The 23,553-nt window shown below is 41.4% G+C and overlaps 1 protein-coding gene across 1 annotated transcript in view; it reads right to left on the bottom strand.

The window, feature by feature from the left end:
• Nucleotides 1–15,360: 15,360 nt before the first annotated feature.
• The window catches only part of LOC134667707 (tudor domain-containing protein 6-like), a 29,242-nt gene continuing 21,049 nt past the window's right edge, over nucleotides 15,361–23,553 (bottom strand). The window contains exons 14-18 of the mRNA XM_063525130.1: nucleotides 23,090–23,233; nucleotides 22,268–22,371; nucleotides 20,384–20,485; nucleotides 19,754–19,962; nucleotides 15,361–17,844 (exon numbers count right to left, since the gene is read on the bottom strand). Coding sequence (XP_063381200.1) covers nucleotides 17,691–17,844; nucleotides 19,754–19,962; nucleotides 20,384–20,485; nucleotides 22,268–22,371; nucleotides 23,090–23,233 — 713 coding nt within the window. The 3' untranslated portion in view covers nucleotides 15,361–17,690. The remainder of the gene's footprint in view (nucleotides 17,845–19,753; nucleotides 19,963–20,383; nucleotides 20,486–22,267; nucleotides 22,372–23,089; nucleotides 23,234–23,553) is intronic.

The raw sequence follows: 23,553 nt of genomic DNA, 5'->3' as shown, positions 1-23,553 counted from the left end.
ACTTTTTGTCGCGCGATAATTTAGTCGCAGAAATGTAACGTATGTGTTTATATGACAGTGCGCGCATATGCGACAAAAATATCGCAGCGATTTTAAAATTGTGATTTGTCACATTTTTCCGCGACTGCTCGCGACGCGATTGTCGCAAAGTGAATTGCAACATACGGAGTTGTATAGCCCCGCGCGCACTGCGATAATAAAATCGCACCCCGGACCTCAGTCGGCATTTCGCTCTCCAAGCGTCAACATATCGGAACCTGCGTCTCCAATGGAGAGTCACAAGATGAGACGCTAGATGTTGACCGGTTAATTATGGAAATAGAAAGAGATCACCTCTTTGGTATCTTTTTGGTGGTGGTTTTTTGGTGACTCAAAGTCATAACAGCGATTGCATATTGAAGACACGTTTCAAGACAAGCGACTGGTACGAAATCCATGTCGAGAATGAACAAATAGTCGACTTTTTCATCGCAGTGCGCGCAGTGAATTTTCTGCGATATATTACAGCGCGATTCTAAAATCGTGTCGCAAAAATTAAAATCGTGGTGCGCGCTTAGCCTTAGTAAGGCCCCATTCTCACGTGAGCTTCTTCAACGCGCGTATAAAAAGCGTTTGAATTCGTCCACACGCTGACGACCAACGCTTAAAGTCTAAAATCCAACAACGTTTGATAAAAAGCCCACCGCCATCGTGTGAATAAATACACATGTCCTATCCATTTGTGTCATTCAAAAGCTTTTACGCTAAGCTACGCGCGTTGTAAAAGCGCTCGTGTTAAGGCCCCAGTACACAATGGGCCATCGCCGGCCACTCCAAGGGACGCATTTATGCGTTAGAGGGAGCAAGTTATATTGCTATCTCATTCTACCGCAAGGCTGCGTCCCTTGGAGTGGCCGGCGATGGCCCATTGTGTACTGGGGCCTTTAATGAGGCCTAATAAAGTCTAAGGCCGCTTTCCCACTGACGTCCAGTTATTTGCGCTTACGGTTTTTCGCAGGATTCCGTTTTAGTAGTATACTTGCTAAAATAGTAACTTTCACACTAGGATTCTGTTTGCAGGATCCTGGATGCATAATATATCATGTCATGGGAAAACTGGATCCTGCAAAAAACCGTGCACGCAAAAGGAAGTCAAGTGGTGCCAATGCCAACCCTAATAATTGCTCGGAGCAATGCTGAGCCGAACGGATCTGGGGGCACGGCAGTGCCCCCGCCAAGGCGAGCAAAACAAAGACGCACAGCCGTACCATCCTTTTCCCGAAGCGATTCAGCCGATCCTAGTTTACCCGAAGTCAGGAGTGTCTCCCCACTGGTGACAGATTTGGTTTACTCAAACGCCCGGGAGATGGCGCTGACGTGCGGAGCGTGTAGTAACGACACCGAGAATCTGTCCCATTTTAGTTGTTCTACACCGTGTTTTTATTGAATTCCGTTAACTTCGGGGTATGGTTAAGTACGTTTTAGATAACTAAATGGCATACCTAATTTAAAAAAAAAAAATTTTTTTTCATTTTATTTTCCAAAAAAATTAAGTTTAAAAAGTAATTAAATGTAGCATATAGCGTTGTTGTAACACAGGCATTACATTTAACTCAACCAAACAATTGAAATCTATGACATATCAATGTCATTTCGAACATTGATTGACTGAGATTGTACTTAAGTTTAGTAGCAAATGTATGAACTCATTCTAAACACTAATCAATATGTAAACCGGCCCTAAGGCAAGTGCTACACGCTTGTAGAGGCACTATAGGAAAAAAAAAAATAATTGATTATCTCCGAAATGGAGTTAATTAGAATATCGGTGTCTTTGAGAAAATTACTTGATTTAAGCTCAGGAATGCACCCTTGAAATTAACGGAAATAAAAAAAACACGGTGTACACAATTATGTCTAAAATGTTCTTTCTTTACTTCTAAATAATTGTTAGTACAAGCAGATAAGAATCAACATCAACATCAACATCAACATTTATTCAGCAAATAGGCCACAAGGGCACTTTTACACGTCAACATTGAATTTACATAAAAGCAAAAATAATAACATCAACAATTTTATAAAATAAAACTAACAATTCAATCTAACGTATTACAATTACTAAGAGATGTATATGGTCTCTTAATGTCGAATTACATACAAAATACAGATAAAAAAACACACACAAAAAAAATCTATAATATTTAGAGGTGTAAATGTCTCTAGGTGTCAGAACTATAAGATTATATAGTTTATCAAGTTATCCTTAGAGATGTATAGGGTCTCCAAGAGTCAATATCCTGTATAATTAATACATTCATTAAAAGAAAAGAAACATACGAGAACAGAATGAGGCGTCTCACTGTAATTAATTAATAAAAGTTACTAAGTATAATAGCTCGTGTTAGCTTAACAGACCAGATAAGATAATCACTTGAATTTTGTCAACCTAAATAGTGCTATACATTAGAAAGGGACAGCATGATTCGACCCTGAATCGCCGTCAAACTTCGGTTTTGTAGGAAGTGTCCTTTCTATACGGTAGTCATAGACTAGGAATCCTCTAGACGGAGTTTAGAGCAATTATTTCATGCAACCGATGCTGCCAAAAATGCGAGGGTGCGCGGGACGAGGTGAGCGAAGTCCCGTGCCGTGATTGGTCCGTTCAAACGACGAACGAGTTCACGGACGTCACACAAAGACACTTTCGACTCGAACATGGACTAAAATTACCGTATGCGTGGCAAGAATGTCCTATAATATTTATTTATTATTTATTTATTAGAGGATGTTTTGTCTGTGACGTGACGGTAGTACTATTAATTATGTATTCTGTACATACATTCAGATTCCATGCACAACTCCTCCATCAGCACTGAGGACGAGCTTGCAAAAAGCTTAGAAATAACAAATGATCCAAACATCGTAACGGAACTGAAAGAGCAAATACAAAAACTGAAAGTCAATCTGGCAAGTACTGAACTAGAACCACATAATTCCATCTTTGAAAAAAATGAGTACATGCGGCAAATAGAGAAGCTAACACGCGAGGTTTGCACGCTAAAAAACATATGTATGAGCCCGCGCAGCTCAAAAAAGGACCAAACAAAAAAGGACAAATCAGTCTTATTACCAAACTTTAAATCAGTCTTATTAGCAAAAAATGCTTCCTATGCAACACCTGAAAGCTTTGAGAGAATTTTATATTTAGAGTCCCAAGTTAAACAATTAGAAAGTGTGCTTCTTAACGCACAGCAAGAAGCAAGCGCACTAAATGATACTATAAGGAAGTTGGAACATGGACTACCTCCTCCAGATTTGTCAAATAACCAAAAAACAGAGACCCATACGACTAAAACTTACAGGCAAGCCCAGAGTACTAACAATAAGGATACTACAGCCAGCAAACAAAACAAACTGTGTATCATATCCAGCTGTAAGAGATATCGAATACTAGAAAATCTGAAAAATATTCACGTTCTCGGAAAATACCAAAGGTGCCACTACCTCACACCAAATGTCGGAATTAACATACTGCTAAAAAGTCTGAATGAAAAACTAAACGGTTACACCCAAAGTGATGCCTGCGTAATCTTAATTGGCGAAGCTGATTTCTACAAAACTCATGACTACAACGTCACAATTAAAAATATCCGAGATATATTGCAACCAATCACGAACACAAACATTATAATAGCCGCGCCTACTAATATATATGGGTCACTTCTATACAACCGAAGGGTAGAACTTTTTAACCATCTGCTATGTCAAGACATCCTAACTTACAAATATGCTACCTATCTAGATACATGGCTAAATCATGACCAGTTCTTATCTCGATCTGGAAAAGTTAACAATAATGGAGTGCAAAATATTCTCCAAAACATAGCAGATGAGATTGTAAAATTACCGTCTGAGAATAGACCACAGAAAAGTACCACAAAAAACTCTGACAGTGCAGTTTTTTTTCGAACAAGTCCATCGCACAAACACAAAATTCGGATAACCATGTCCTGACACGCGCACCAGTGATAGACCCTAGCCCAGCCACCCCCACAATGAGAAATGATAACCACTTAATCAACATATGGCACCAGAATATAAATCGACTTGCGAACAAAACATACAAACTTGAATGCGAGCTCCAGATTAATAAACAGGTTGATGTGCTGTGTCTGACCGAACATTGGCTGCGAACAAATCAGGTAGCGTCAGTAAATATAATGAATTACAGCCTACGTACATATTATTCAAGACCTACTCGCCACGCAGGAGGAGCCTGTATATATGTGAAGCCAAACATCCTAACCATGGAACGTACCGAAGTTAAGGACCTGTCGGTGGAGATGCAATTTGAGTCCTGCGCTGTCGAGTGCATCGGATTAGAACTTATCATTGTATGCATCTATAGACCTCCAAGTGGAGATACTTCATTATTTTTCTTAAAACTTGATGAATTACTTAATTTACAGGCAATTAAAAACTACAATGTCATAATAGTAGGAGACATAAACATAGATTTACTGGTTAAATGTAACAACACACAATGCCTAATGAATATACTTTGTCAATCTGGCTTCAAATCTGTAAGCAAGGTTCCTACTAGAATAACGAACACATCAAAAACATGTATCGACCACGTCTACACAAACATGCACAAACAGAATGTAAAGGCGGGTCCACATTTGTGACAAACCGCCGAACCGAACACTGTGACGTCGCCGCGGACTTGTTACGTATAGTGTGGACGGGTGAAAGTTTGCATCGGATCGGACGCTGGTGGTAGCTCCGTGACCGTGACAAAGCCCGATGTCTGTAACGATAGTGTGGACGGCATTTGTTACGCGTACAAATATTACGATAGTCCTCTACAACCGATGAATGCCATTTTGAAACTTCAACCAAGGCAGTCATGTCGTTTCCAGAAGAATTAATAGTTTATGCTTAGGATCCCACAGTAGTTCCTTATTACGATAAAGTTCTATAAACTTCAAAACATTTTCCTGATTCCACTGCATATTTTATGAATCGAATCGTTTCAATGCCGCGTATTAATACTTAAATTAAATATCTATCAACACAAATTGCCACTCAACTACCTTCAATGTATTGTTGCAATGATTTCGCGGGCGGGGGAGCGGGTGTTGTCTTGTCAAGACGACCGTGCATTCGCCCGATCCATCAATCCCGTGTAGGTACCAGCCTGATGACACGCGTGCTTGTACGCGTGACAAAAATCGCAGTGTGGACCTCTCCCGCACACCGAGACAGTACCGAACATCCTTTGAAAAAGACCGACTTTGGATGGATCGGCCCGTACCCCGTGTCATTTGACCGTAACAAAACCAAAACATCGTCCACATTTATCACAACCACATTGTGGGAGTACGTACAATGTTTGGCTGTATGGATATTTTGTTTGGAGATTTGAACGGATAACTGATCGTAACATTTGTTCGTGTAACAAATTCCGTCCACACTATCGGTACAAACTCCCGAGTCTGTCACGGCCACGGTGTTCGGTTCGGCGGTTTGTCACAAATGTGGACCCGCCTTAAGAAACGTATCTACCTTAGATCTGCATCTATCTGACCACTTGTGCATATGTTTGACTGTTCAAGTACAAAAAAGTAAATGTTCCACTAGGCATACCTTGAGACGAGTGGTAAGTGACTGTAATAAACGTAGCTTTACCTTAGGCCTGAATAACCACGACTGGGATAGCTTATTAAACAAGAATGAGTGCCCTCACAAAAAGATAGAATCGGTATTGCATGTTATTAAACATTATTTCGACATTCACTTTCCTGTAAAAAAACAGCAAATAAAATCTCATGTACAAGCGTGGGTAAATGAATCCACAAAGAAATTACGTAACGACATTCAAAATACAAAAAGTAAACTGCTGCAAAACCACAATGATAATGGGCTGCGTTCTGAGTTGTTGGCATATGAGTCTCAATATTGGTCAAAGCTGGCGGACGCACGGCGTTGCCATATAAATAGCACTATTGAGAACGCTAGCGATAATATGTGCCGCACTATCTGGCGAGTAATATCGTCTGAGACCTGTAGTGACAATAAAAACAGGAGCGCGGCGCTCGACGTACTCATTAACGGTTCGGCCGGTACCTGTCGCGATACTCGAGCAGCGGCAGCCGCCGCGCTGCTTAATCACTACTACATCGATACAAATGTAAACAATAGACAACCGTGTAGTGACGTCGCTTTGGAATACTTGGTCAAACACTTACAACAATTGCCTCCGAGATTCCAATTTACACATTTCACCCTACATGAAATGATAAAGGTGTGCAAAAGTATTAAACGAAAGGACTCAAAAGATATAAACGATATGTCGACCCGCGTACTTGACTACCTTCCTCCAGTCGTTATATCTTTACTGTTAATGTTATTTAACCAATGTATTGATATAGGTAAATATCCTGACATTCTCAAACAAGTAAAAATTCAACCTGTATATAAACGTAAAGGTGACATGCACGAACCTAAAAATTACCGCCCAATCTCAATAATCCCAGTCATGTCAAAAGTATTTGAGAGTTTGTTGTGTAAAAAAATAATGTATCACATAAGCACAAATAACCTACTGAATTGCCACCAGTATGCATACCAACCTGGTCGATCGACGTCCGACGCGGCTCGTGTCGTGATGTAGTCTCGCGGGTTCTGGCCCACCTCGAGGGCGGGCGACAGGTCGCAGCAGTCTTCTGCGACCTGTCGCGCGCTTTCGAGATGATAGACCACTCCCTCCTCCTTAAAAAGCTATCTGTTTACGGCTTTGATGGAAGCTTCCATGACACAATCGCTTCCTTTTTAAAGGACCGTAAACAAAGTACTTGCGTCCAAAACGCAAGGTCTCGGCTGGAACCAGTAGGCGGATGCGCAGTACCCCAAGGCTCGAGCATGGGAAACAACCTATTTCTCGTGCTAATAAACGACATCACCTCTGCGTCGTCTGAGCCTGAATACGTTATATATGCCGACGATACATGTATCATACTACACGCTGAAAACATTGATGATCTGGTTTCAAAACTGAGTCAAACCATGATAGAGATCGATAAGTGGTTTTCTGCAAACGGAATGCTCCTCAATCTAGACAAAACAAACATTGTGCACTTCAGGTTGAGGAGCACTGACATATCCCAGCTAAACATTAAAATAAATAACATTAAAGTCCCACAAGTAAACCAAACTAAATATCTGGGATACTTAATCGACTCTGGACTTACATGGTCCCCGCACATTGATCAGTTGTGCAATTCGCTTTCGTCGGCATGTTTTGCCTTGTCTAGGCTCGCGCCCACCCTATCGGCAGATAACCTAAGAAAGGCCTATTATGGATATTTTCACTCGGTTGCAATCCGCGGTGTTGACCTTTGGGGCCTGGCTGCGAGTCGGGACAGTGTATTCAAAGTACAAAAGCGGGCGCTGCGGATAATATCTAAGAAACCTTACGACCACCCAGCGAAGGAACTATTTATACACAACAAAGTGTTAACGCTACCATCGGTCTACATATTAGCAGCGTGTCAGTACGTAAGGTCAAACCTCGCTAGGTATAAAACTAATTGTAGCCGCCCTGGGAATAACCGCAGACAGCCAATGCTGGTTGCCCCCGTAAAGAGACTAGCCAAACTCAGGAACTCACTCAGTGTCATTGGGGCAAAAATCTACAACTCAGTTCCGCCCGATATAAAATCAGCGAAAAGTGACATTGAGTTTACCAGGAAACTTAAATCGCTACTAATTGCGCAGGCGTGTTACAGTGTAGACGAGTTTCTTCGTGGAGATCATTCAATGAATGTATAAGTAGTTTTAAGTAGACATTGTAATATTATTATTTGATCGTGTTAAATGAATTATGTAGTTTAAGATTTGGTTGTAAATGTTATAATTTGTTAATATTAGTACTTTAATCTCATTATGTAAATATGTACAAAAACTTGACTTGTAAAACAAAAAAAATTACCAATAAATAAATCAATCAATCAATCAATCAATCTGTGCTGTCACTCACCTTTTAAAGAGCTGGGGGCATCGAGAACATTTCTCCTTCCACGTTGCGTCGGGCACATCTGTCCAATACGGCTCGTGCCCTACATTAGGCCCGTACGGGATGCCCGTCAGGAATGGTTCCTCTGACTCTTCTTTTTCGGGAAACTTACTGCAAAAATAAGTTATTGATTAATAGTTTTTCATAATGTAAGTAGTCTATTTCTCGGCAATCTCCTTTAGTTTATGGTAATTTTCAATGGTTTCTCACCCATTTTTATTATATATTTATACCCATGTTATCTCGTATCTCTGGTATCTCAGCCCTTACGACCGCTATAAGATTATTTTTTAATTAATAGAATAGAATACCATTTATTTCATTATATACAATGTACAGTGTACAATATACAATGCATACACAGAAAAAAGAAAAAAATAACAACGGGTTGCACTCCGGGAGTGCCGACAGAAGTGAAAACTCAATAGTCCAAAGTCTGCAACACTATATATAATTGACCCATCTTCCTTTCTATTGAAAAACTTTAGTTCCGAAATTGCTGGCCAGTGAGCTTAAATTTGTAGCGTTAATTGTTTAAAATTGGTCATGATATTTTGAGTTTTATTCACCAGTACTAGAGTTCATTTTATTAACGATTTCATCAAGATGTAGCTTTAGCGATGTGATTGCCGCGGTGTCGGTTTTTCGTCCGCATATGAATTAGGTTAGGTAGTAGACCAGCGATGGCGCGTACGCATGTACACGACTACACGTGGCCGATTCCATAGTGCATGTTCATAACCATCGCATGGCCCTCTAGCTGGTCCAACGCTGGGCCATCGTGTAGAGGAGCCATTACATCCTACAATGTGGCAAGAGGGGCGGGACGAAATGGCGATGGCGTCACACATTGTACTGCTAGTGATGTAAAATTACTACTTTGGTAGCAATTTGTGCGTGTGCAATGCAATAAATAGAGAAGCATGGCGGGAAATAAAGGAAAAGGCCGTACAACGACCTCAATGACCACGACTGCTCTGACAAGAGTAGGTACGGAGTATGGCCCTTCTCTCACGAGACTATTCAAATGCTACGCGACTGAGATGCAAACCATGATCGCCTACTGGTATACTACCCGTTTCCGCACGCGGTGCTACGCAAATGAGACTATTTTGTGTCATTTGCGGAACAACATTGGTGCGACGATGTCTAGTGACTCCAGCGATGAAGACAATCTTCTTCTCTATTTATATTGCAAGAACAAGCGAAAACAGAACAGAAGATTCTGGGTGCGCCCGTACATTGAAATAAATTTGAATTTGATTTTTTTCCTATTTCAATCCACGCCTTTTCTGTCACATCTTTTCTTACATAATCAGGCAGCTTATAATTATATACTTAAACATGGATACTTTTCCACCTCTTGAACGAAATTTATATTAAAAGCTTGATCCGTCGGCATCTTGAGTACACAACGCGTATATGACTCGAGTCGCGCTCGACCAGCAAGTCAGTATCATGAGACTTAAGGCCTACCGCGAACCACGTCCGACGTCCTGCCTCCCTGTCACCCTTACGTACGAATTTACAAGTGCGACAAAGAGGCAACACGTCGAACGTGGTTCGCGGTAGGCCCTCTGATATCAAACGCGTCGTCGACGCGTCTCGTCGTGTGCGAAACGTAGGTAATTAATATGGCGGGTAATCACAAGCGACGCGTAGGATACGCGTACGAAACACAAATTGAGAGTAGCCTCGTGAGAGAAGGGCCTATGCAACTAAGAAGGCTTGGACATGTAACTCTATAACACCTTTATTTAAAACCCTTTTTATGTGCAAATATATGATTATTAGAAATATTATGATTATGAAGAAGAGCAATTGGGATCTTACGATCTTGCCTTCCATCCGATCTAATCGGGTGTACCTTAAGCCCCGTCTCCATATCGCGCGGCAAACCATCGAACATTGGCTCGCGCGGCAGCCGCGCGCAATGGATACCGGGCTGCCGCGCGAGCCATCGAGTTGGCTCGCGCTCGCGAGGCTTTACCTCATCATTTTTGAAACGAATTCTTCCGCCGCGTCCTGGCCCTCCTCCTCCTCTGCCGCCGGGGTCGTGGAGGGTGATGCATGAGCTATTACACCTGTAAGGTTGTTACAGGGTGAAATAAATAAATAATATTATAGGACATTATTAAGGCCCCTGTACACAATGGGTCAGCGCCGGCCAGTCCAAGGGACGCAGCCATGCGGTAGGATGAGATAGCAATATCACTTGCTCACTCTATAAATAAATGCGTTCCCCAGACTGGCCTACGCTGGGGCATTGTGTACAGTGGCCTTTACACAAATTGCTTGTGCAAAAGGCTTGTGTTGTGCGTACAGTCACCTGCAATAGTATGTTACACAATGAAGGCCGCAAAAATATCTGACACTAATCTTATTTGTAGAGCCATAAGAGCGCGTCACATATTTTTGCGGCCTTCGAATAGTAACATGTTATTGCAGGTGACTGTACCATCGACTATTGAGTGTTGACAATGATATACATATATAAAATATACATATTTGTAAATACTAGAGATGCAACGGATAGTTGTTTGGCCGGATACCGAATACCGGATATCCGGCCTGGACACTGGCCGAATATCCGGTATCCGGCCGCCGGATATTCGGCCGGCGGAACTATACCTACATTTCGGTTTTTCCTACATCTGCTTCCTAGTAAACGTTCGCGCGGACTCATTTCTAGGTTCGAAATGACTGCGCGTGCAGATCAGTGGAATGATTAAATTGTTTTAAAATAATAAAATAAGTACGATTATGACCCTGTCTGTTTCTTAAATCCAATTTGTTTACTCCGAAATCAAGCAATGTTACTATCCGGTATCCGGCCGGATAGAAAGTCACTATCCGGTATCCGGCCGGATAGTAAAAAAATTGCCGGATACCGGATAGTAACCGGATATCCGGTGCATCTCTAGTAAATACTTAACCTTTTGGATGCCAATTTCCGATATATCCGCACCATAGGTCTAACGCCAAAGACCGATTAATCCGTCACAGACCACAAAGCAACACAGACCCTCGTTCCAAGGGTTCCGTACATTACACAATTTTTAACAATGTACCTAAGTATTTTTTATGTGAAACGCGAATGAAATGTCTTTGAAAACCCCGTAGGGTTCGGAATCAAAACTAAATAATTAAGCCCGACTCACGCTTGACTGCACATCTCTAATAGGTTTTCCTGTCATCTGTAGGTAAATAACTATTACCTATGTCATTTTTTAGATGCCGGCGTTTAATGGAACGGGCTAGGCACTTAATTATCTGGCTAATTTTAACAATTGGCTGCAATATCCGGGATCTCCTGGCGGGCCTCCTTTGAAAACCTGGTGGGTCGCAGCCTCGCAGTTTGAGTATAGTCAGACCGTAAAAAGTCTGCAGCGATTTTGATAGCCCACGCAGTGCAAGTGTCATTTTAAACGTCAAACTTCTATGAAATTATGACGTTTACATAACACATACACTGCGTGGGCTATCAAATCCGCTGCAGACTTTGTTTGGTGCGACTATACCTACCTATGCCTGCTGTAGACAAATATATGTATAAACAAAAATAGACATTTCAATAAAAAAAACATTAACAGTCAAAAACAATACGTACAAACCACAATCACTGCCACGTCTGTATACGTCAGTATTGAAAATACTTTGAAATGAAAGAACATTTTTTCCTAGTCTTATGTATTCTAGATATATCTACATCTAGAAGTACGAGGAAAGGAAAACCGAGGAAAAGGTGGATGGACTGTGTGAGAGATGATATGAAACGAACGCAAGTGAATGATGAAATGACGGGCGACAGAGGTGAGGAAGAGAAAGACACATGCTGCGCCGACCCCAAGTGAATGGGACAAGGGCAAGAGAATGATGAGATATATCTACATCTAGAATACATACACCTTTTCCTAGTCTTATGTAGTCTAGATATATCTAGAATACATAAGACTAGGAAAAGATGTTCTTTCATTTCAAAGTACTTGGGAGTTTCATTTCAAACACTATATTGGGTGGCTCTAAATCTTCTAAATCTAGAATCGTACTGCGTATAAAGTTAAATTGGATTTCATTTCAATTTCATTTACTACGCGATTAATTTCTGCAATGCATGGTTGAATTTAATACATTATTTATATTGTCTACGAATAATAATGTACAAACGGCAACACTGGTAACTGTCCATCGGTGGACCTTATTACAAAAGGCATAAGGTCTAAGAAAGTTAAGAGTGTGGGCGATGGTACACGGTGGAAAGAAATGACTTCTAGTCATGATATATTGAGTGGTTCTAAGGAAGTTTAAGTAATACGCAGAATATCCATAGCAACTACTTTATTTTTATAAAATACACAAAATACTTGAACTTGTATGATATACTTTAAGTACAAACAATCAATACACTTTAGGCAAAGTCGGTCAACAAACTGTTTCTTATACATCTAACAAAACATAACCCTTATTGATATATATAGTGCGTCAAGCAAATCTTGTCAGTAGCAATGTAAAGCAAACTAAAGAAGGGCAACACTCAAAGTGTAGTATTGCGCTAAGAAAAGCAGCAATGTACAATGTACATCGAACCAAAACTTTTTTTTCCGCTGAGCGCGCCTTGTCACGTACGTCAATTCAAATTGTCACTCGCGGATTCTCTATTGAAAATGTTTGAAATTGTTATTAATACGTATGGACGGACAATTTAAAAGCGGTGTGTGATGTTGATAAAAATGATTAACTAATTTGAAGATCTCAAAATAAAATTGTAAGTGGACTATGCCGTTAAACAAGAATGTATGAATAAAATCATTGCTTCAGCAGGTAGATGTCATACTGGATTTTCATATTTTATTAGATTTCTCAGTTGGCACTGTAGGCATTGTAGGCACCTTAGCTTTAATTAAGCACAGTCTTATTTAATATATTGGTATTTAATGGTGACACAGCAGAAATATCTCTTGAAATAGAATCGATTCAGAATGTAAACATTGTAAACCATTTGTAAACAACAGTGTTGGGCGTAATTAATTACTCGTGTAATTTAATTACTAATTTAATTACATGTAATTGAATTACAATGTAATTGATATACATAAAATTTAATTACATGTAATTACATTTTCTGTGTAATTTGCAATTGTAATTACATTAATTAGTAATTAAATTACTCAATTACTTTTCTATTACCTTTTTAATAATATGCAAATATGAACAAATTTACTTGGAGTAATTATAAAGAAAAACTTTTATGAATTCCATAAATTCCATTATACGCTGGATAACGTTATAACATATTTTTTATCCCTGGAATCATACCTTTACAGGGTACTATGTGACAAACCATGTTGAATATGGCGGTTGGCGCTTACGTCGCGTAGCACCGCATTAGTATTGGGGCGCCGCTAATAATGACGTAAGCGCCGACCTAAGGTGCCTTTCGAGTTGGACTGTAGCAAAGGGGGGGCTGGGACTTAGATTTTTTTTTTGACAAAGTGGTGTCATTATGACACTATTTTTAAATGATTGTAATGTGTAGATCACGTCAAAATAAGCATCTTAAACTGAAAAAACTTTTCTCTAAAATAAAAAATGGCTGAGTTAGACGCCTCCAAAGATTGATGTTTTAAAGGGAGCTGGGACTTAGAAAATTTTCATCGCGAGTGGTGTCATTATGACATATATTTTAAATGATTGTTATAGAACACGTCAAAATAAGCTACATTTACTTGAAAAACTTTTTTCTAAAACTTTATTAAGAATTGTTTTAATTCCCCTGTTTTTTTCATTTTCTCAATAAAAATTCTAAGTCCCAGAAACGGCCCCCCTTTGATACAGTCCGCTATTTTCAATTTTAGAAAAAAGTTTTTCTAGTAAAAGTAGCCTATTTTAACGTGTTCTATACGTTACAATCATTTAAAATATATGTCATAATGACACCACTCACGATGAAAATTTTCTAAGTCCCAGCTCCCTTTAAAAACATCAATCTTTGGAGGCGTCTAACTCAGCCATTTTTTATTTTAAAGAAAAGTTTTTCCAGTAAAAGATGCTTATTTTGACGTGATCTACACATTACAATCATTTAAAAATAGTATCATAATGACACCACTTAATCAGAAAAAAATTCTAACTCCCTCCCTTTGCTACAGTCCAACCAATTCAACCAAAGTTAACATTGACAATGTTGCTTAGTCAAATTTAAAACCATTCAAAATGTTCATCTGATTTTGGAAATAAAGATGATCAAAAACTTGCATTCTATAAAAGTAATTGTAATTCAAAAAAGTAATTAAATTACAAATTTCAATTACAAAATGTAATTAATAATTTAATTACTAATTACATTTTGCAATTGTAATTAGTAATTAAAAATTTAATTACTTTCCACATGTAATGGAAATTATTTGTTGGAATTACATTTTGTAATTGCAATTGTTAATTAGTAATTCGATTACTTTTTGCCCAACACTGGTAAACAAACAAGATGATGGCTGTCATTCGCGATCCACATTCCACAGATAAAACACAGATGACACGCGATTTTCGAATTATTCGAACACAGTGTTGCTAACCCGCTTCGAGCAACACGGAAGGGAGGCGGCATTCGGACTATTTCCCCTCTGCCGAGGTACAAGATTAGCACGTCAATCTAATCTAGCGCGGGTAATAATACTAGTTGCACTTGGATTTTTCACTAGACCGAGTCCAGACGCGCGCGTGAACACTGCTGCACAAAAATGCCTGTTTGCTCGGTTTTTTGTTATAAAAAGAGGTCGGGGATATCAAATTTACAAAAAGAAAGTGTTACATTTCACATGTAATATTTTTTTTACATATCATACGTTAAATTACATTTAAATACAATTATTATATTTTAGTCTCAAGTAATTGTTGGATTTATCGATTTTGCTCGCTCAGTACAAATTGCGGATCGGTCGAGCGACAAATCCGACTTCACATCTCTCAGAATACAATGACCAGGGGTCGGACAAAAAGTGCGGATGACGTCAAACCACTTATAGGATGATTTCAAATAGTATTTTTGATTTTCATAAACAATTATCACTTATCATTTATCAACCTCTTTATTAAACGATATCGCCATTTGAAATGAGTAAGTACGTTTTTGACTGACACATTGTCAATCAGATGAACAATAAATTGACTTCGTTATTGTTTAGCTATTGTATCTTCACGATTATATTTAGCTAAAATTTATATTTAGCTAAAATTTATATTTACTAATGTATAAGAAAACGCTCTAAAATGTCATCTTTACTCGAATATTGTGGCAATTATCCGTTACTTCATTAATACTACTTTGTTACTACATGTCACACGGAAGTTTAAATACAAACTCAAACATCATCCTGTGTGCAAGATTACGTCATTTTTACGTCATCCGCACTTTTTGTCCGACCCCTGACAATGACATACTTCAACGAAAATGTGTTAGTGTGCGTGTTGTGACACTAGTCACTCGTCCGTACACAAAAAGAGATCGAGGTTTGCAAGATTTGTCTTTGACGTGTGTCATTTTCTATGTATTTGTGTCGTCATTACAGATTGGATTTTGTATGTAAGTGTGTGAGAAATGCGACTGTGTGCACCTTTCCCCCCGCGAAAAATGGCAGAAAGATTTGTACGGCGAGATATCGCTTGGGCCCCTCCCTTCCGACCTGTCGGAAGCCGGTGTTGCTCGAAGCTAACCCGCGATTTTTCAAAATTGCCGCCGTTTGCTACTGACAAGATTTGCTTGACCCAGTATATTTAACGTCTTGATTTAACGAGTTTTTTTTAAAGTAAGATATTAAGTATTTTTCGGTAATTCCAAATATCATTTAATTTTGAAAATAGACTGACACCATGGAATTATTATGGGTGATATTTGGAAACCGGAGTATACCTATACCTTACCTTACTACGTTATTTTTAGCATTAAAAAAATAAACAATCTTGAAGTTATTTTTTTATTGAAAGGCACTCCAGAAAAATAAGTCACACCGTCACTTTTGGTTTCATACGTAAGAGTTACAATTATTAAAAGCTATTTTTAATAAAATGACTACATGAGACCCCGGATGACCGTAGGGCTGGCTTATTCCTACAAAGAATAGGCATAGCCACCCAGCAGGGTAATGTAGCCAGCGTCATGGGCACCCTTCCGCAGGGGACACACATGGGGGACCTTTCATATGTGGGTATTTTTTCTGTATTAGTTTAATTTTGAAGTACAGTTTTTTTTAAATGTTAGTTTAGTTTATAGATAGTTTTACGAGTAATATCTCTTTGTAACTTGATTATTCTACTTTAACCTGTCTTAGTTATTTTATAGGCAATAAAGTATTTACATAAAAGATACGTCAATATTGTTTAACTTTTTTCTAATGCCAAAAATGATATATACTTAAAGGTAGTGTTTAACAACAGAGTGATGAGGTCTCACCTCATCACTCTGATCAGTATTAACATTGAGGAACCTTTGAATAATATCACAATTATTGAATATATTATATAGCTTAGCTGTTTAGGTTTGACCTAGTCTTTGCTCTTAACATAAGTAACATAGTATCCTCTTAATATAAATCCTTGTTCTAAAATTAAAGAATTTTCAAACGTCATCAAAACTCATCGAGTTAGACCAACATTAAGTTAACCATATGGCAAAGTTTGAAAATAAAACGAATATTTTATTCTAAATTGACCTTATTAATCTTATAACACTTTAAACTCTCGCGTTTTGTACACATATTTAATTACACAAACGGGTCTACCGCGATATAATTTCTTTGTTTTTACCTTTAATTCCGTTGGGACGTCAGTCTTTCCGTGACCACAGCTGGTGCAACTCAGCTGAAACGTCGGCATTAAAGGTAAAAACAATGAAATTATATCGCGGTAGACCCGTTTGTGTAATTAAATACTTATTAATCTTATTATATATTATGTATATGTGTGCGTTTCTTTGTCCAAACTCAGCGCGTCTCACTCTCTCATTGAAGTGAAATGTGAGACGCAATACACATTGGTCAAAGAAGTTGGACCGGTGGAACGGAATTGTTGTCGCGCCGATAGTGCCGGCGGTCAATCTAGTTGTCTAGTTGGACTACAGTGCAATTGTTGTTGGTCAAGCAGATATTGCCAGTAGAAAAAGGCGGCAAAATTGAAAAATGTAGGCGCGAAGGGTTATCGTCTCATAGAAAATATGAATTTCGCGCCTTTTTCTACTGACAAGATTTGCTTGATCTATATTTGCTGCAGATCGAACAGTTCTGCAAAACAAAATTTGCTGCAACGCGATTAGAGCGCCACGCAGTACTGCTATCTCTGTCACTCTTAGTGGCGAGATTATTGGAACCCGAAGAAGTAATTTTAGGACATCTAGCTTTTGGAGCCTAGTTTTAGACTAAAATACTATTAGTTTTGGAATCTGCTAAAATTATATATGGAATCTGGTGATTATTTTTGGAATCTGGTGATTATTTTTGGAATCTGGTGATTATTTCTGGAATCTGGTGATTATTTTTGGAATCTAACTAACTTATAACTGGAATCGATCGTTTTTGTTCTTTAGCACGCGTATTATCAGAATATGAAGTAATCTGTCAATATTTGAGGTTATTTTTCGGGGTCAGGCCTGCACTAGATGGTAGCGCCGCTTGGAGTCGTCCTCGACCTTGTAGTCGCGCGTGTAGGCGACGGCGCCGCCGGCCGCGAGCTGCTCGGCGAGGTTGGAGCCCTGCTGGTCGAACAGCTCCACTGTCACCTCGTCGTAGCCGCGGGCACTGTCACAAATAGTTAATATTCACCACACCAACACATGGAAAATCATTTATTTATTTAGACTTTATTGCACAAATGGCAGACTTAATGCCAAATGGCAGACTTAATGCCAAATGGCATTAAGTCAATAATAATAATCAATATGTTAATGGTATTAATCATCCTCAGTAAGAAGTGGTCCGGAGAAAAAGCAGTTGTGGATTATATTGAAAAGTGTTTTTAATAAAAAGACACGTCAAGAGTACCTTTTTTAATGCTAAATAAGTTTTTGACAAAAATTTCATTTTTCGTACAAGCTTTTATCGCTGACTGTACTTTTCTTACGATAGACAACTAATACTCATCGAGAGCTTGTCCACGCCGGCTAGCCGGCACAGCACGGCCTGGGCCGGTAGCACCGTGAAGCGAGGTTCTAGCTCCATTATCTGTCTGTCTCTGTGAGAAAGCCCTTGTTACTCACATGATATGCGCCTCCATGGTCTGGTCCTGCGCTAGACTGGACAGCCTCTGTTTGACCGTGACCCAGCTCCGGCGGTCGTCGCTGAGCTTGTCCACGCCGGCTAGCCGGCACAGCACGGCCCGGGCCGGTTTATCTGTTTGTCTGTCTCTGTGAGAGAGCCCTTGTTACTCACATGATATGCGCCTCCATGGTCTGGTCCTGCGCTAGACTGGACAGCCTCTGTTTGGCCGTGACCCAGCTCCGGCGGTCGTCGCTGAGCTTGTCCACGCCGGCTAGCCGGCACAGCACGGCCTGGGCCGGTAGCACCGTGAAGCGAGGTTCTAGCTCCATTATCTGTCTGTCCCTCCTGTGAGAGAGCCCTTGTTACTCACATGATATGCGCCTCCATGGTCTGGTCCTGCGCTAGACTGGACAGCCTCTGTTTGGCCGTGACCCAGCTGCGGCGGTCGTCGCTGAGCTTGTCCACGCCGGCTAGCCGGCACAGCACGGGCTGGGCCGGTTTATCTGTCTGTCTGTCTCTGTGAGAGAGCCCTTGTTACTCACATGATATGCGCCTCCATGGTCTGGTCCTGCGCTAGACTGGACAGCCTCTGTTTGGCCGTGACCCAGCTCCGGCGGTCGTCGCTGAGCTTGTCCACGCCGGCTAGCCGGCACAGCACGGGCTGGGCCGGTTTATCTGTCTGTCTGTCTCTGTGAGAGAGCCCTTGTTACTCACATGATATGCGCCTCCATGGTCTGGTCCTGCGCTAGACTGGACAGCCTCTGTTTGGCCGTGACCCAGCTCCGGCGGTCGTCGCTGAGCTTGTCCACGCCGGCTAGCCGGCACAGCACGGCCTGGGCCGGCAGCACCGTGAAGCGAGGTTCTAGCTCCATTATCTGTCTGTCTCTGTGAGAGAGCCCTTGTTACTCACATGATATGCGCCTCCATGGTCTGGTCCTGCGCTAGACTGGACAGCCTCTGTTTGGCCGTGACCCAGCTCCGGCGGTCGTCGCTGAGCTTGTCCACGCCGGCTAGCCGGCACAGCACGGGCTGGGCCGGTTTATCTGTCTGTCTGTCTCTGTGAGAGAGCCCTTGTTACTCACATGATATGCGCCTCCATGGTCTGGTCCTGCGCTAGACTGGACAGCCTCTGTTTGGCCGTGACCCAGCTCCGGCGGTCGTCGCTGAGCTTGTCCACGCCGGCTAGCCGGCACAGCACGGGCTGGGCCGGTTTATCTGTCTGTCTGTCTCTGTGAGAGAGCCCTTGTTACTCACATGATATGCGCCTCCATGGTCTGGTCCTGCGCTAGACTGGACAGCCTCTGTTTGGCCGTGACCCAGCTCCGGCGGTCGTCGCTGAGCTTGTCCACGCCGGCTAGCCGGCACAGCACGGCCTGGGCCGGTAGCATCGTGAAGCGAGGTTCTAGCTCCATTATCTGTCTGTCTCTGTGAGAGAGCCCTTGTTACTCACATGATATGCGCCTCCATGGTCTGGTCCTGCGCTAGGCTGGACAGCCTCTGTTTGGCCGTGACCCAGCTCCGGCGGTCGTCGCTGAGCTTGTCCACGCCGGCTAGCCGGCACAGCACGGCCTGGGCCGGCAGCACCGTGAAACGGGGTTCTAGTTCCATTATCTCGTTTTCTTTCACGGATAGGACGTTGCCGTAGTCTATGTACATCACCTGAAAAGTGTATAGTTTTTAGTTTAAAATATTATTACACTACATTTTTAACCGCCTTCAAAAAAAAGGAGGTTCTCAGTTTGATTCGTATGTTTGTAATGTCATTATACGGCAACAATGTGTAGTTATTTTAACGATTTTTTTTCGGCTTTTTATTCCGTAATCAAAGTTATACTTAACTCATTACCGTACTAACTTACACCTTACACAGTAGATTAAGGAAGAATGTTGAGTGCTATCGTTTTCCAAGAAATTGTCATCCAGTTTGGCGAAAAAATATGTCTAATGAATATTGCTGTATTTTATATTGAGTAAATAAATTAAAAACAAAACCCTACCTTTACCTTTTAATTGAGAACAACATAAATAACCTTTCATCTCTAGTATGTTTAGGATGCAAGATTGCAAGTGTAATGTTTACCTCGACGTTTTGGTCGGGCGGCGTGGCGCAGATGACTCTTGCGCGGTACCACAGGCGGTCGCGGTACTGCGCCGCCACCAGCTCGCCCGGCGCCGGCGCCGTCTGCCACAAACACACCTACTATACCACAACACACACACACAACAACAACACAACACATACATATACATCAACTAAACGCGCGCGCGTTCAAACCCCGGCGCGTACCAATGAGTTTTTCGGAACTTATGTACGAAATATCATTTGATATTTACCAGTCGCTTTTCGGTGAAGGAAAACATCGTGAGGAAACCGGACTAATCTCAATAAGGCCTAGTTTACCCTCTGGGTTGAAAGGTCAGATGGCAGTCGCTTTCGTAAAAACTAGTGCCTACGTCAAATCATGGGATTGGTTGTCAAGCGGACCCCAGGCTCTCATGAGCCGTGGCAAAATGCCGGGATAACGCGAGGAAGAAGAAGAGATACATCACCTAAACCACAGAATAAATAATAGTACTAAGTACAGAAGGCTCTCTAACAAAACGCGTCTGTTACGATCAGCACAGATATGGCCGCTAGGTGGCGACAGCGCCACGCGCGACTTATGGCTAGCCACCAAAATTGGTGTGGAATGGATGTACTTTTAGCTACCTGTAGAAAAGCGACGAAACCGCGGAGTGATCCACGCCTGGCTAAACGTCAATTATAAGTTATTTGTTATAAACAGAGATACAAGTTTATATAATGTGTGTGTGTTATAACTAGAGATGCAACGGATAGTTGTTTGGCCGGATACCGGATATTCGGCCTGACAATCGGCCGAATATTCGGTATCCGGCCGCCGAATATTCGGCCAGCGGAACTTAGACCTACACTTCGGTTTTTCAGGTGCGCATTCTGCAGGTTTGACCTAGTGAACGTTCGCGCGGACACATTTCTAGGTTCGAAATGAGTGCGCGTGCAAGTCAGTGGAATGTTTATATTGTTTTAAAATAATAAACAAGTACGATTATGATCAAGACTGTTTCTTAAATCCAATTAGTTTACTCCGAAATCAAGCAATGTTACTATCCGGTATCCGGGCGGATAGTAGGTCACTACCCGGTATCCGGCCGGATAATAAAATCATGGCGGGATAGGCCGGATATTGGATTGTAACCGAATATCCGGTGCATCTCTAGTTATAACAGTGTAGTCTGTCGATTTGTAGCTGGCCCCGAGCCGCTACTCCTTTGACTATTGTTAAGTAAAACCGCACGTTACTGAGCGCTGACGAGTCGAACCAGTCTAAAATGTCACCCAGATACATAACAAAGGCGCGTTATCGGAGAGCGCACCTACACTGGTTTTTTTGGTAGCCCGCGCTCAGGTGACAATTAGAATAATTAAGACCCTTTTTTGCAACGTGCGGTTTTATTTAACAATAGACAAAGGGGCTGTCCATAAATTACGTCATCGATTTTTGACCCCCCCCTCCCCCCAATATCATCCAAAAAAATCATGCTTCAAACACAGACAAAACATCCTCCAGACTGAGTATAGTCGCGCTACCCCCGCTGCCACGCATACGGTAATTTTACTCCATGTTCGAGTCGAAAGTGTGTTTGTGTGACGTTCGTGAACTCGTTCGTCGTTTGAACGGACCAATCACGGCATGGGACTTCGCTCACCTCGTCCGGCGCACCCCCGCATTTTTGGCAGCATCGGTTGCATGAAATAATTGCTCTAAACTCCGTCTAGAGGATTCCTAGTCTATGGCTTCAAATGACCCCATTTCCTCCTACGTCATGCTACCATCATCCGATGTCCAGACCCCCCCCCCCCCCCCCTAATTTGAAATGACGTAATTTATGAATAGCCCCAAAGGATTAGCAGTTGGGGGTCAGCTACATCGACAGAGTATACCTGCAGCGGTCTGTGAGCGGCGCAGGTGGCGGGGCTGTTCATGTCCCGGACGAGCGCCGCCAGGGTCACGGGCGGCAGCACCAGACCGAAAGTATGCAGCTCCTCTGAAAACACATAAACATTCAGCAAAACTATTATATGTAATCAGATTACATCGCGTTTAGTGAATTTAAAACACATCCCGATGTTTCAAAAGTATTAGTATTTTATGCAACCGTTGTTTAAGAGAGGTCAAAAAAGGCGAGGCGTGAGTAACAATTTGAGGCGAAGCCACGAACGCCACGAGTATTTTTTGACTCAGTTAAGCAACGTTGCATACAATACTTTTTCTACGACCAAGCACTTACTTTGAAATAAAATTGAAAATTTAACCAATCTTTTTAATTCAAGAAATAGCAAAAATGGAGGGGATGGGCGGGAAAAGAATAAATGAATTAATGAAATTAAAAAAAGAACATGATGAAAATAAAATATTTTGTAATCAACAAATGCTCAAAAACGTGTTTCCGTATTTAGCTACTTTCCAAGAACACATTTTATATATTAAATATACCTAGTTTTTGGTTATATTTTTTTTGGGTAATTTTTCGTTTTATGTAGGTGCAACAGATATTCGGTATTCGGCCGAATAGTAGACAACATTCGGCCGAATACCGAATATTCGGCAAAGTGGCCGAATAGGCCGAATACCGAATAGTTGCCGAATATTCGTGGCATCTCTACTAAAAAGTCCGGAACCCTCGGCGAGTCCAACTCGCACTTATCCAGTTCTTTTTTGTTTTTTTTTTGTTTGTGGGTTAAATATAAATGATAACAACTGACCTTTAGGCGGTTCTTGCTGGAACATGACGTAGAGCCGGTCGAAGTGGCAGACGTACGTGACGACCACTTTGTGCCACGTGCCCGGCGCGGGCAGCACGGGAGGACGGCATTTTGGGGTCGGCACACGATCTAGTGTCCAGCCATCTGTGACAATCATACACATTAACATTTCACACTGATAGTCCGTACGGTCAAAAATCTCACTAAGTCGCGCTACCCCCTCTGGCACGCATACGGTAAATTTACTCCATGTTAGAGTCGAAAGTGTGTTTGTGTGACGTCCGTGTCTTTGAACGGACCAATCACGGCACGGGACTTCGCTCACCTCGTCCCGCGCACCCCCGTATTTTTGGCATCATCGCTTTCATGAAATAATTGTTCTAAACTCGGTCTAGACGATTTCTAGTCTATGTCAGAGAGTCTACAAGAGAGCCGGATTACTGGAAGTCTGCATATCATTTTGA

Source organism: Cydia fagiglandana, chromosome 9, assembly GCF_963556715.1.
Source record: "Cydia fagiglandana chromosome 9, ilCydFagi1.1, whole genome shotgun sequence".
Taxonomy (NCBI): domain Eukaryota; kingdom Metazoa; phylum Arthropoda; class Insecta; order Lepidoptera; family Tortricidae; genus Cydia; species Cydia fagiglandana.
This window is presented reverse-complemented; position numbering and strand designations above follow the sequence as displayed.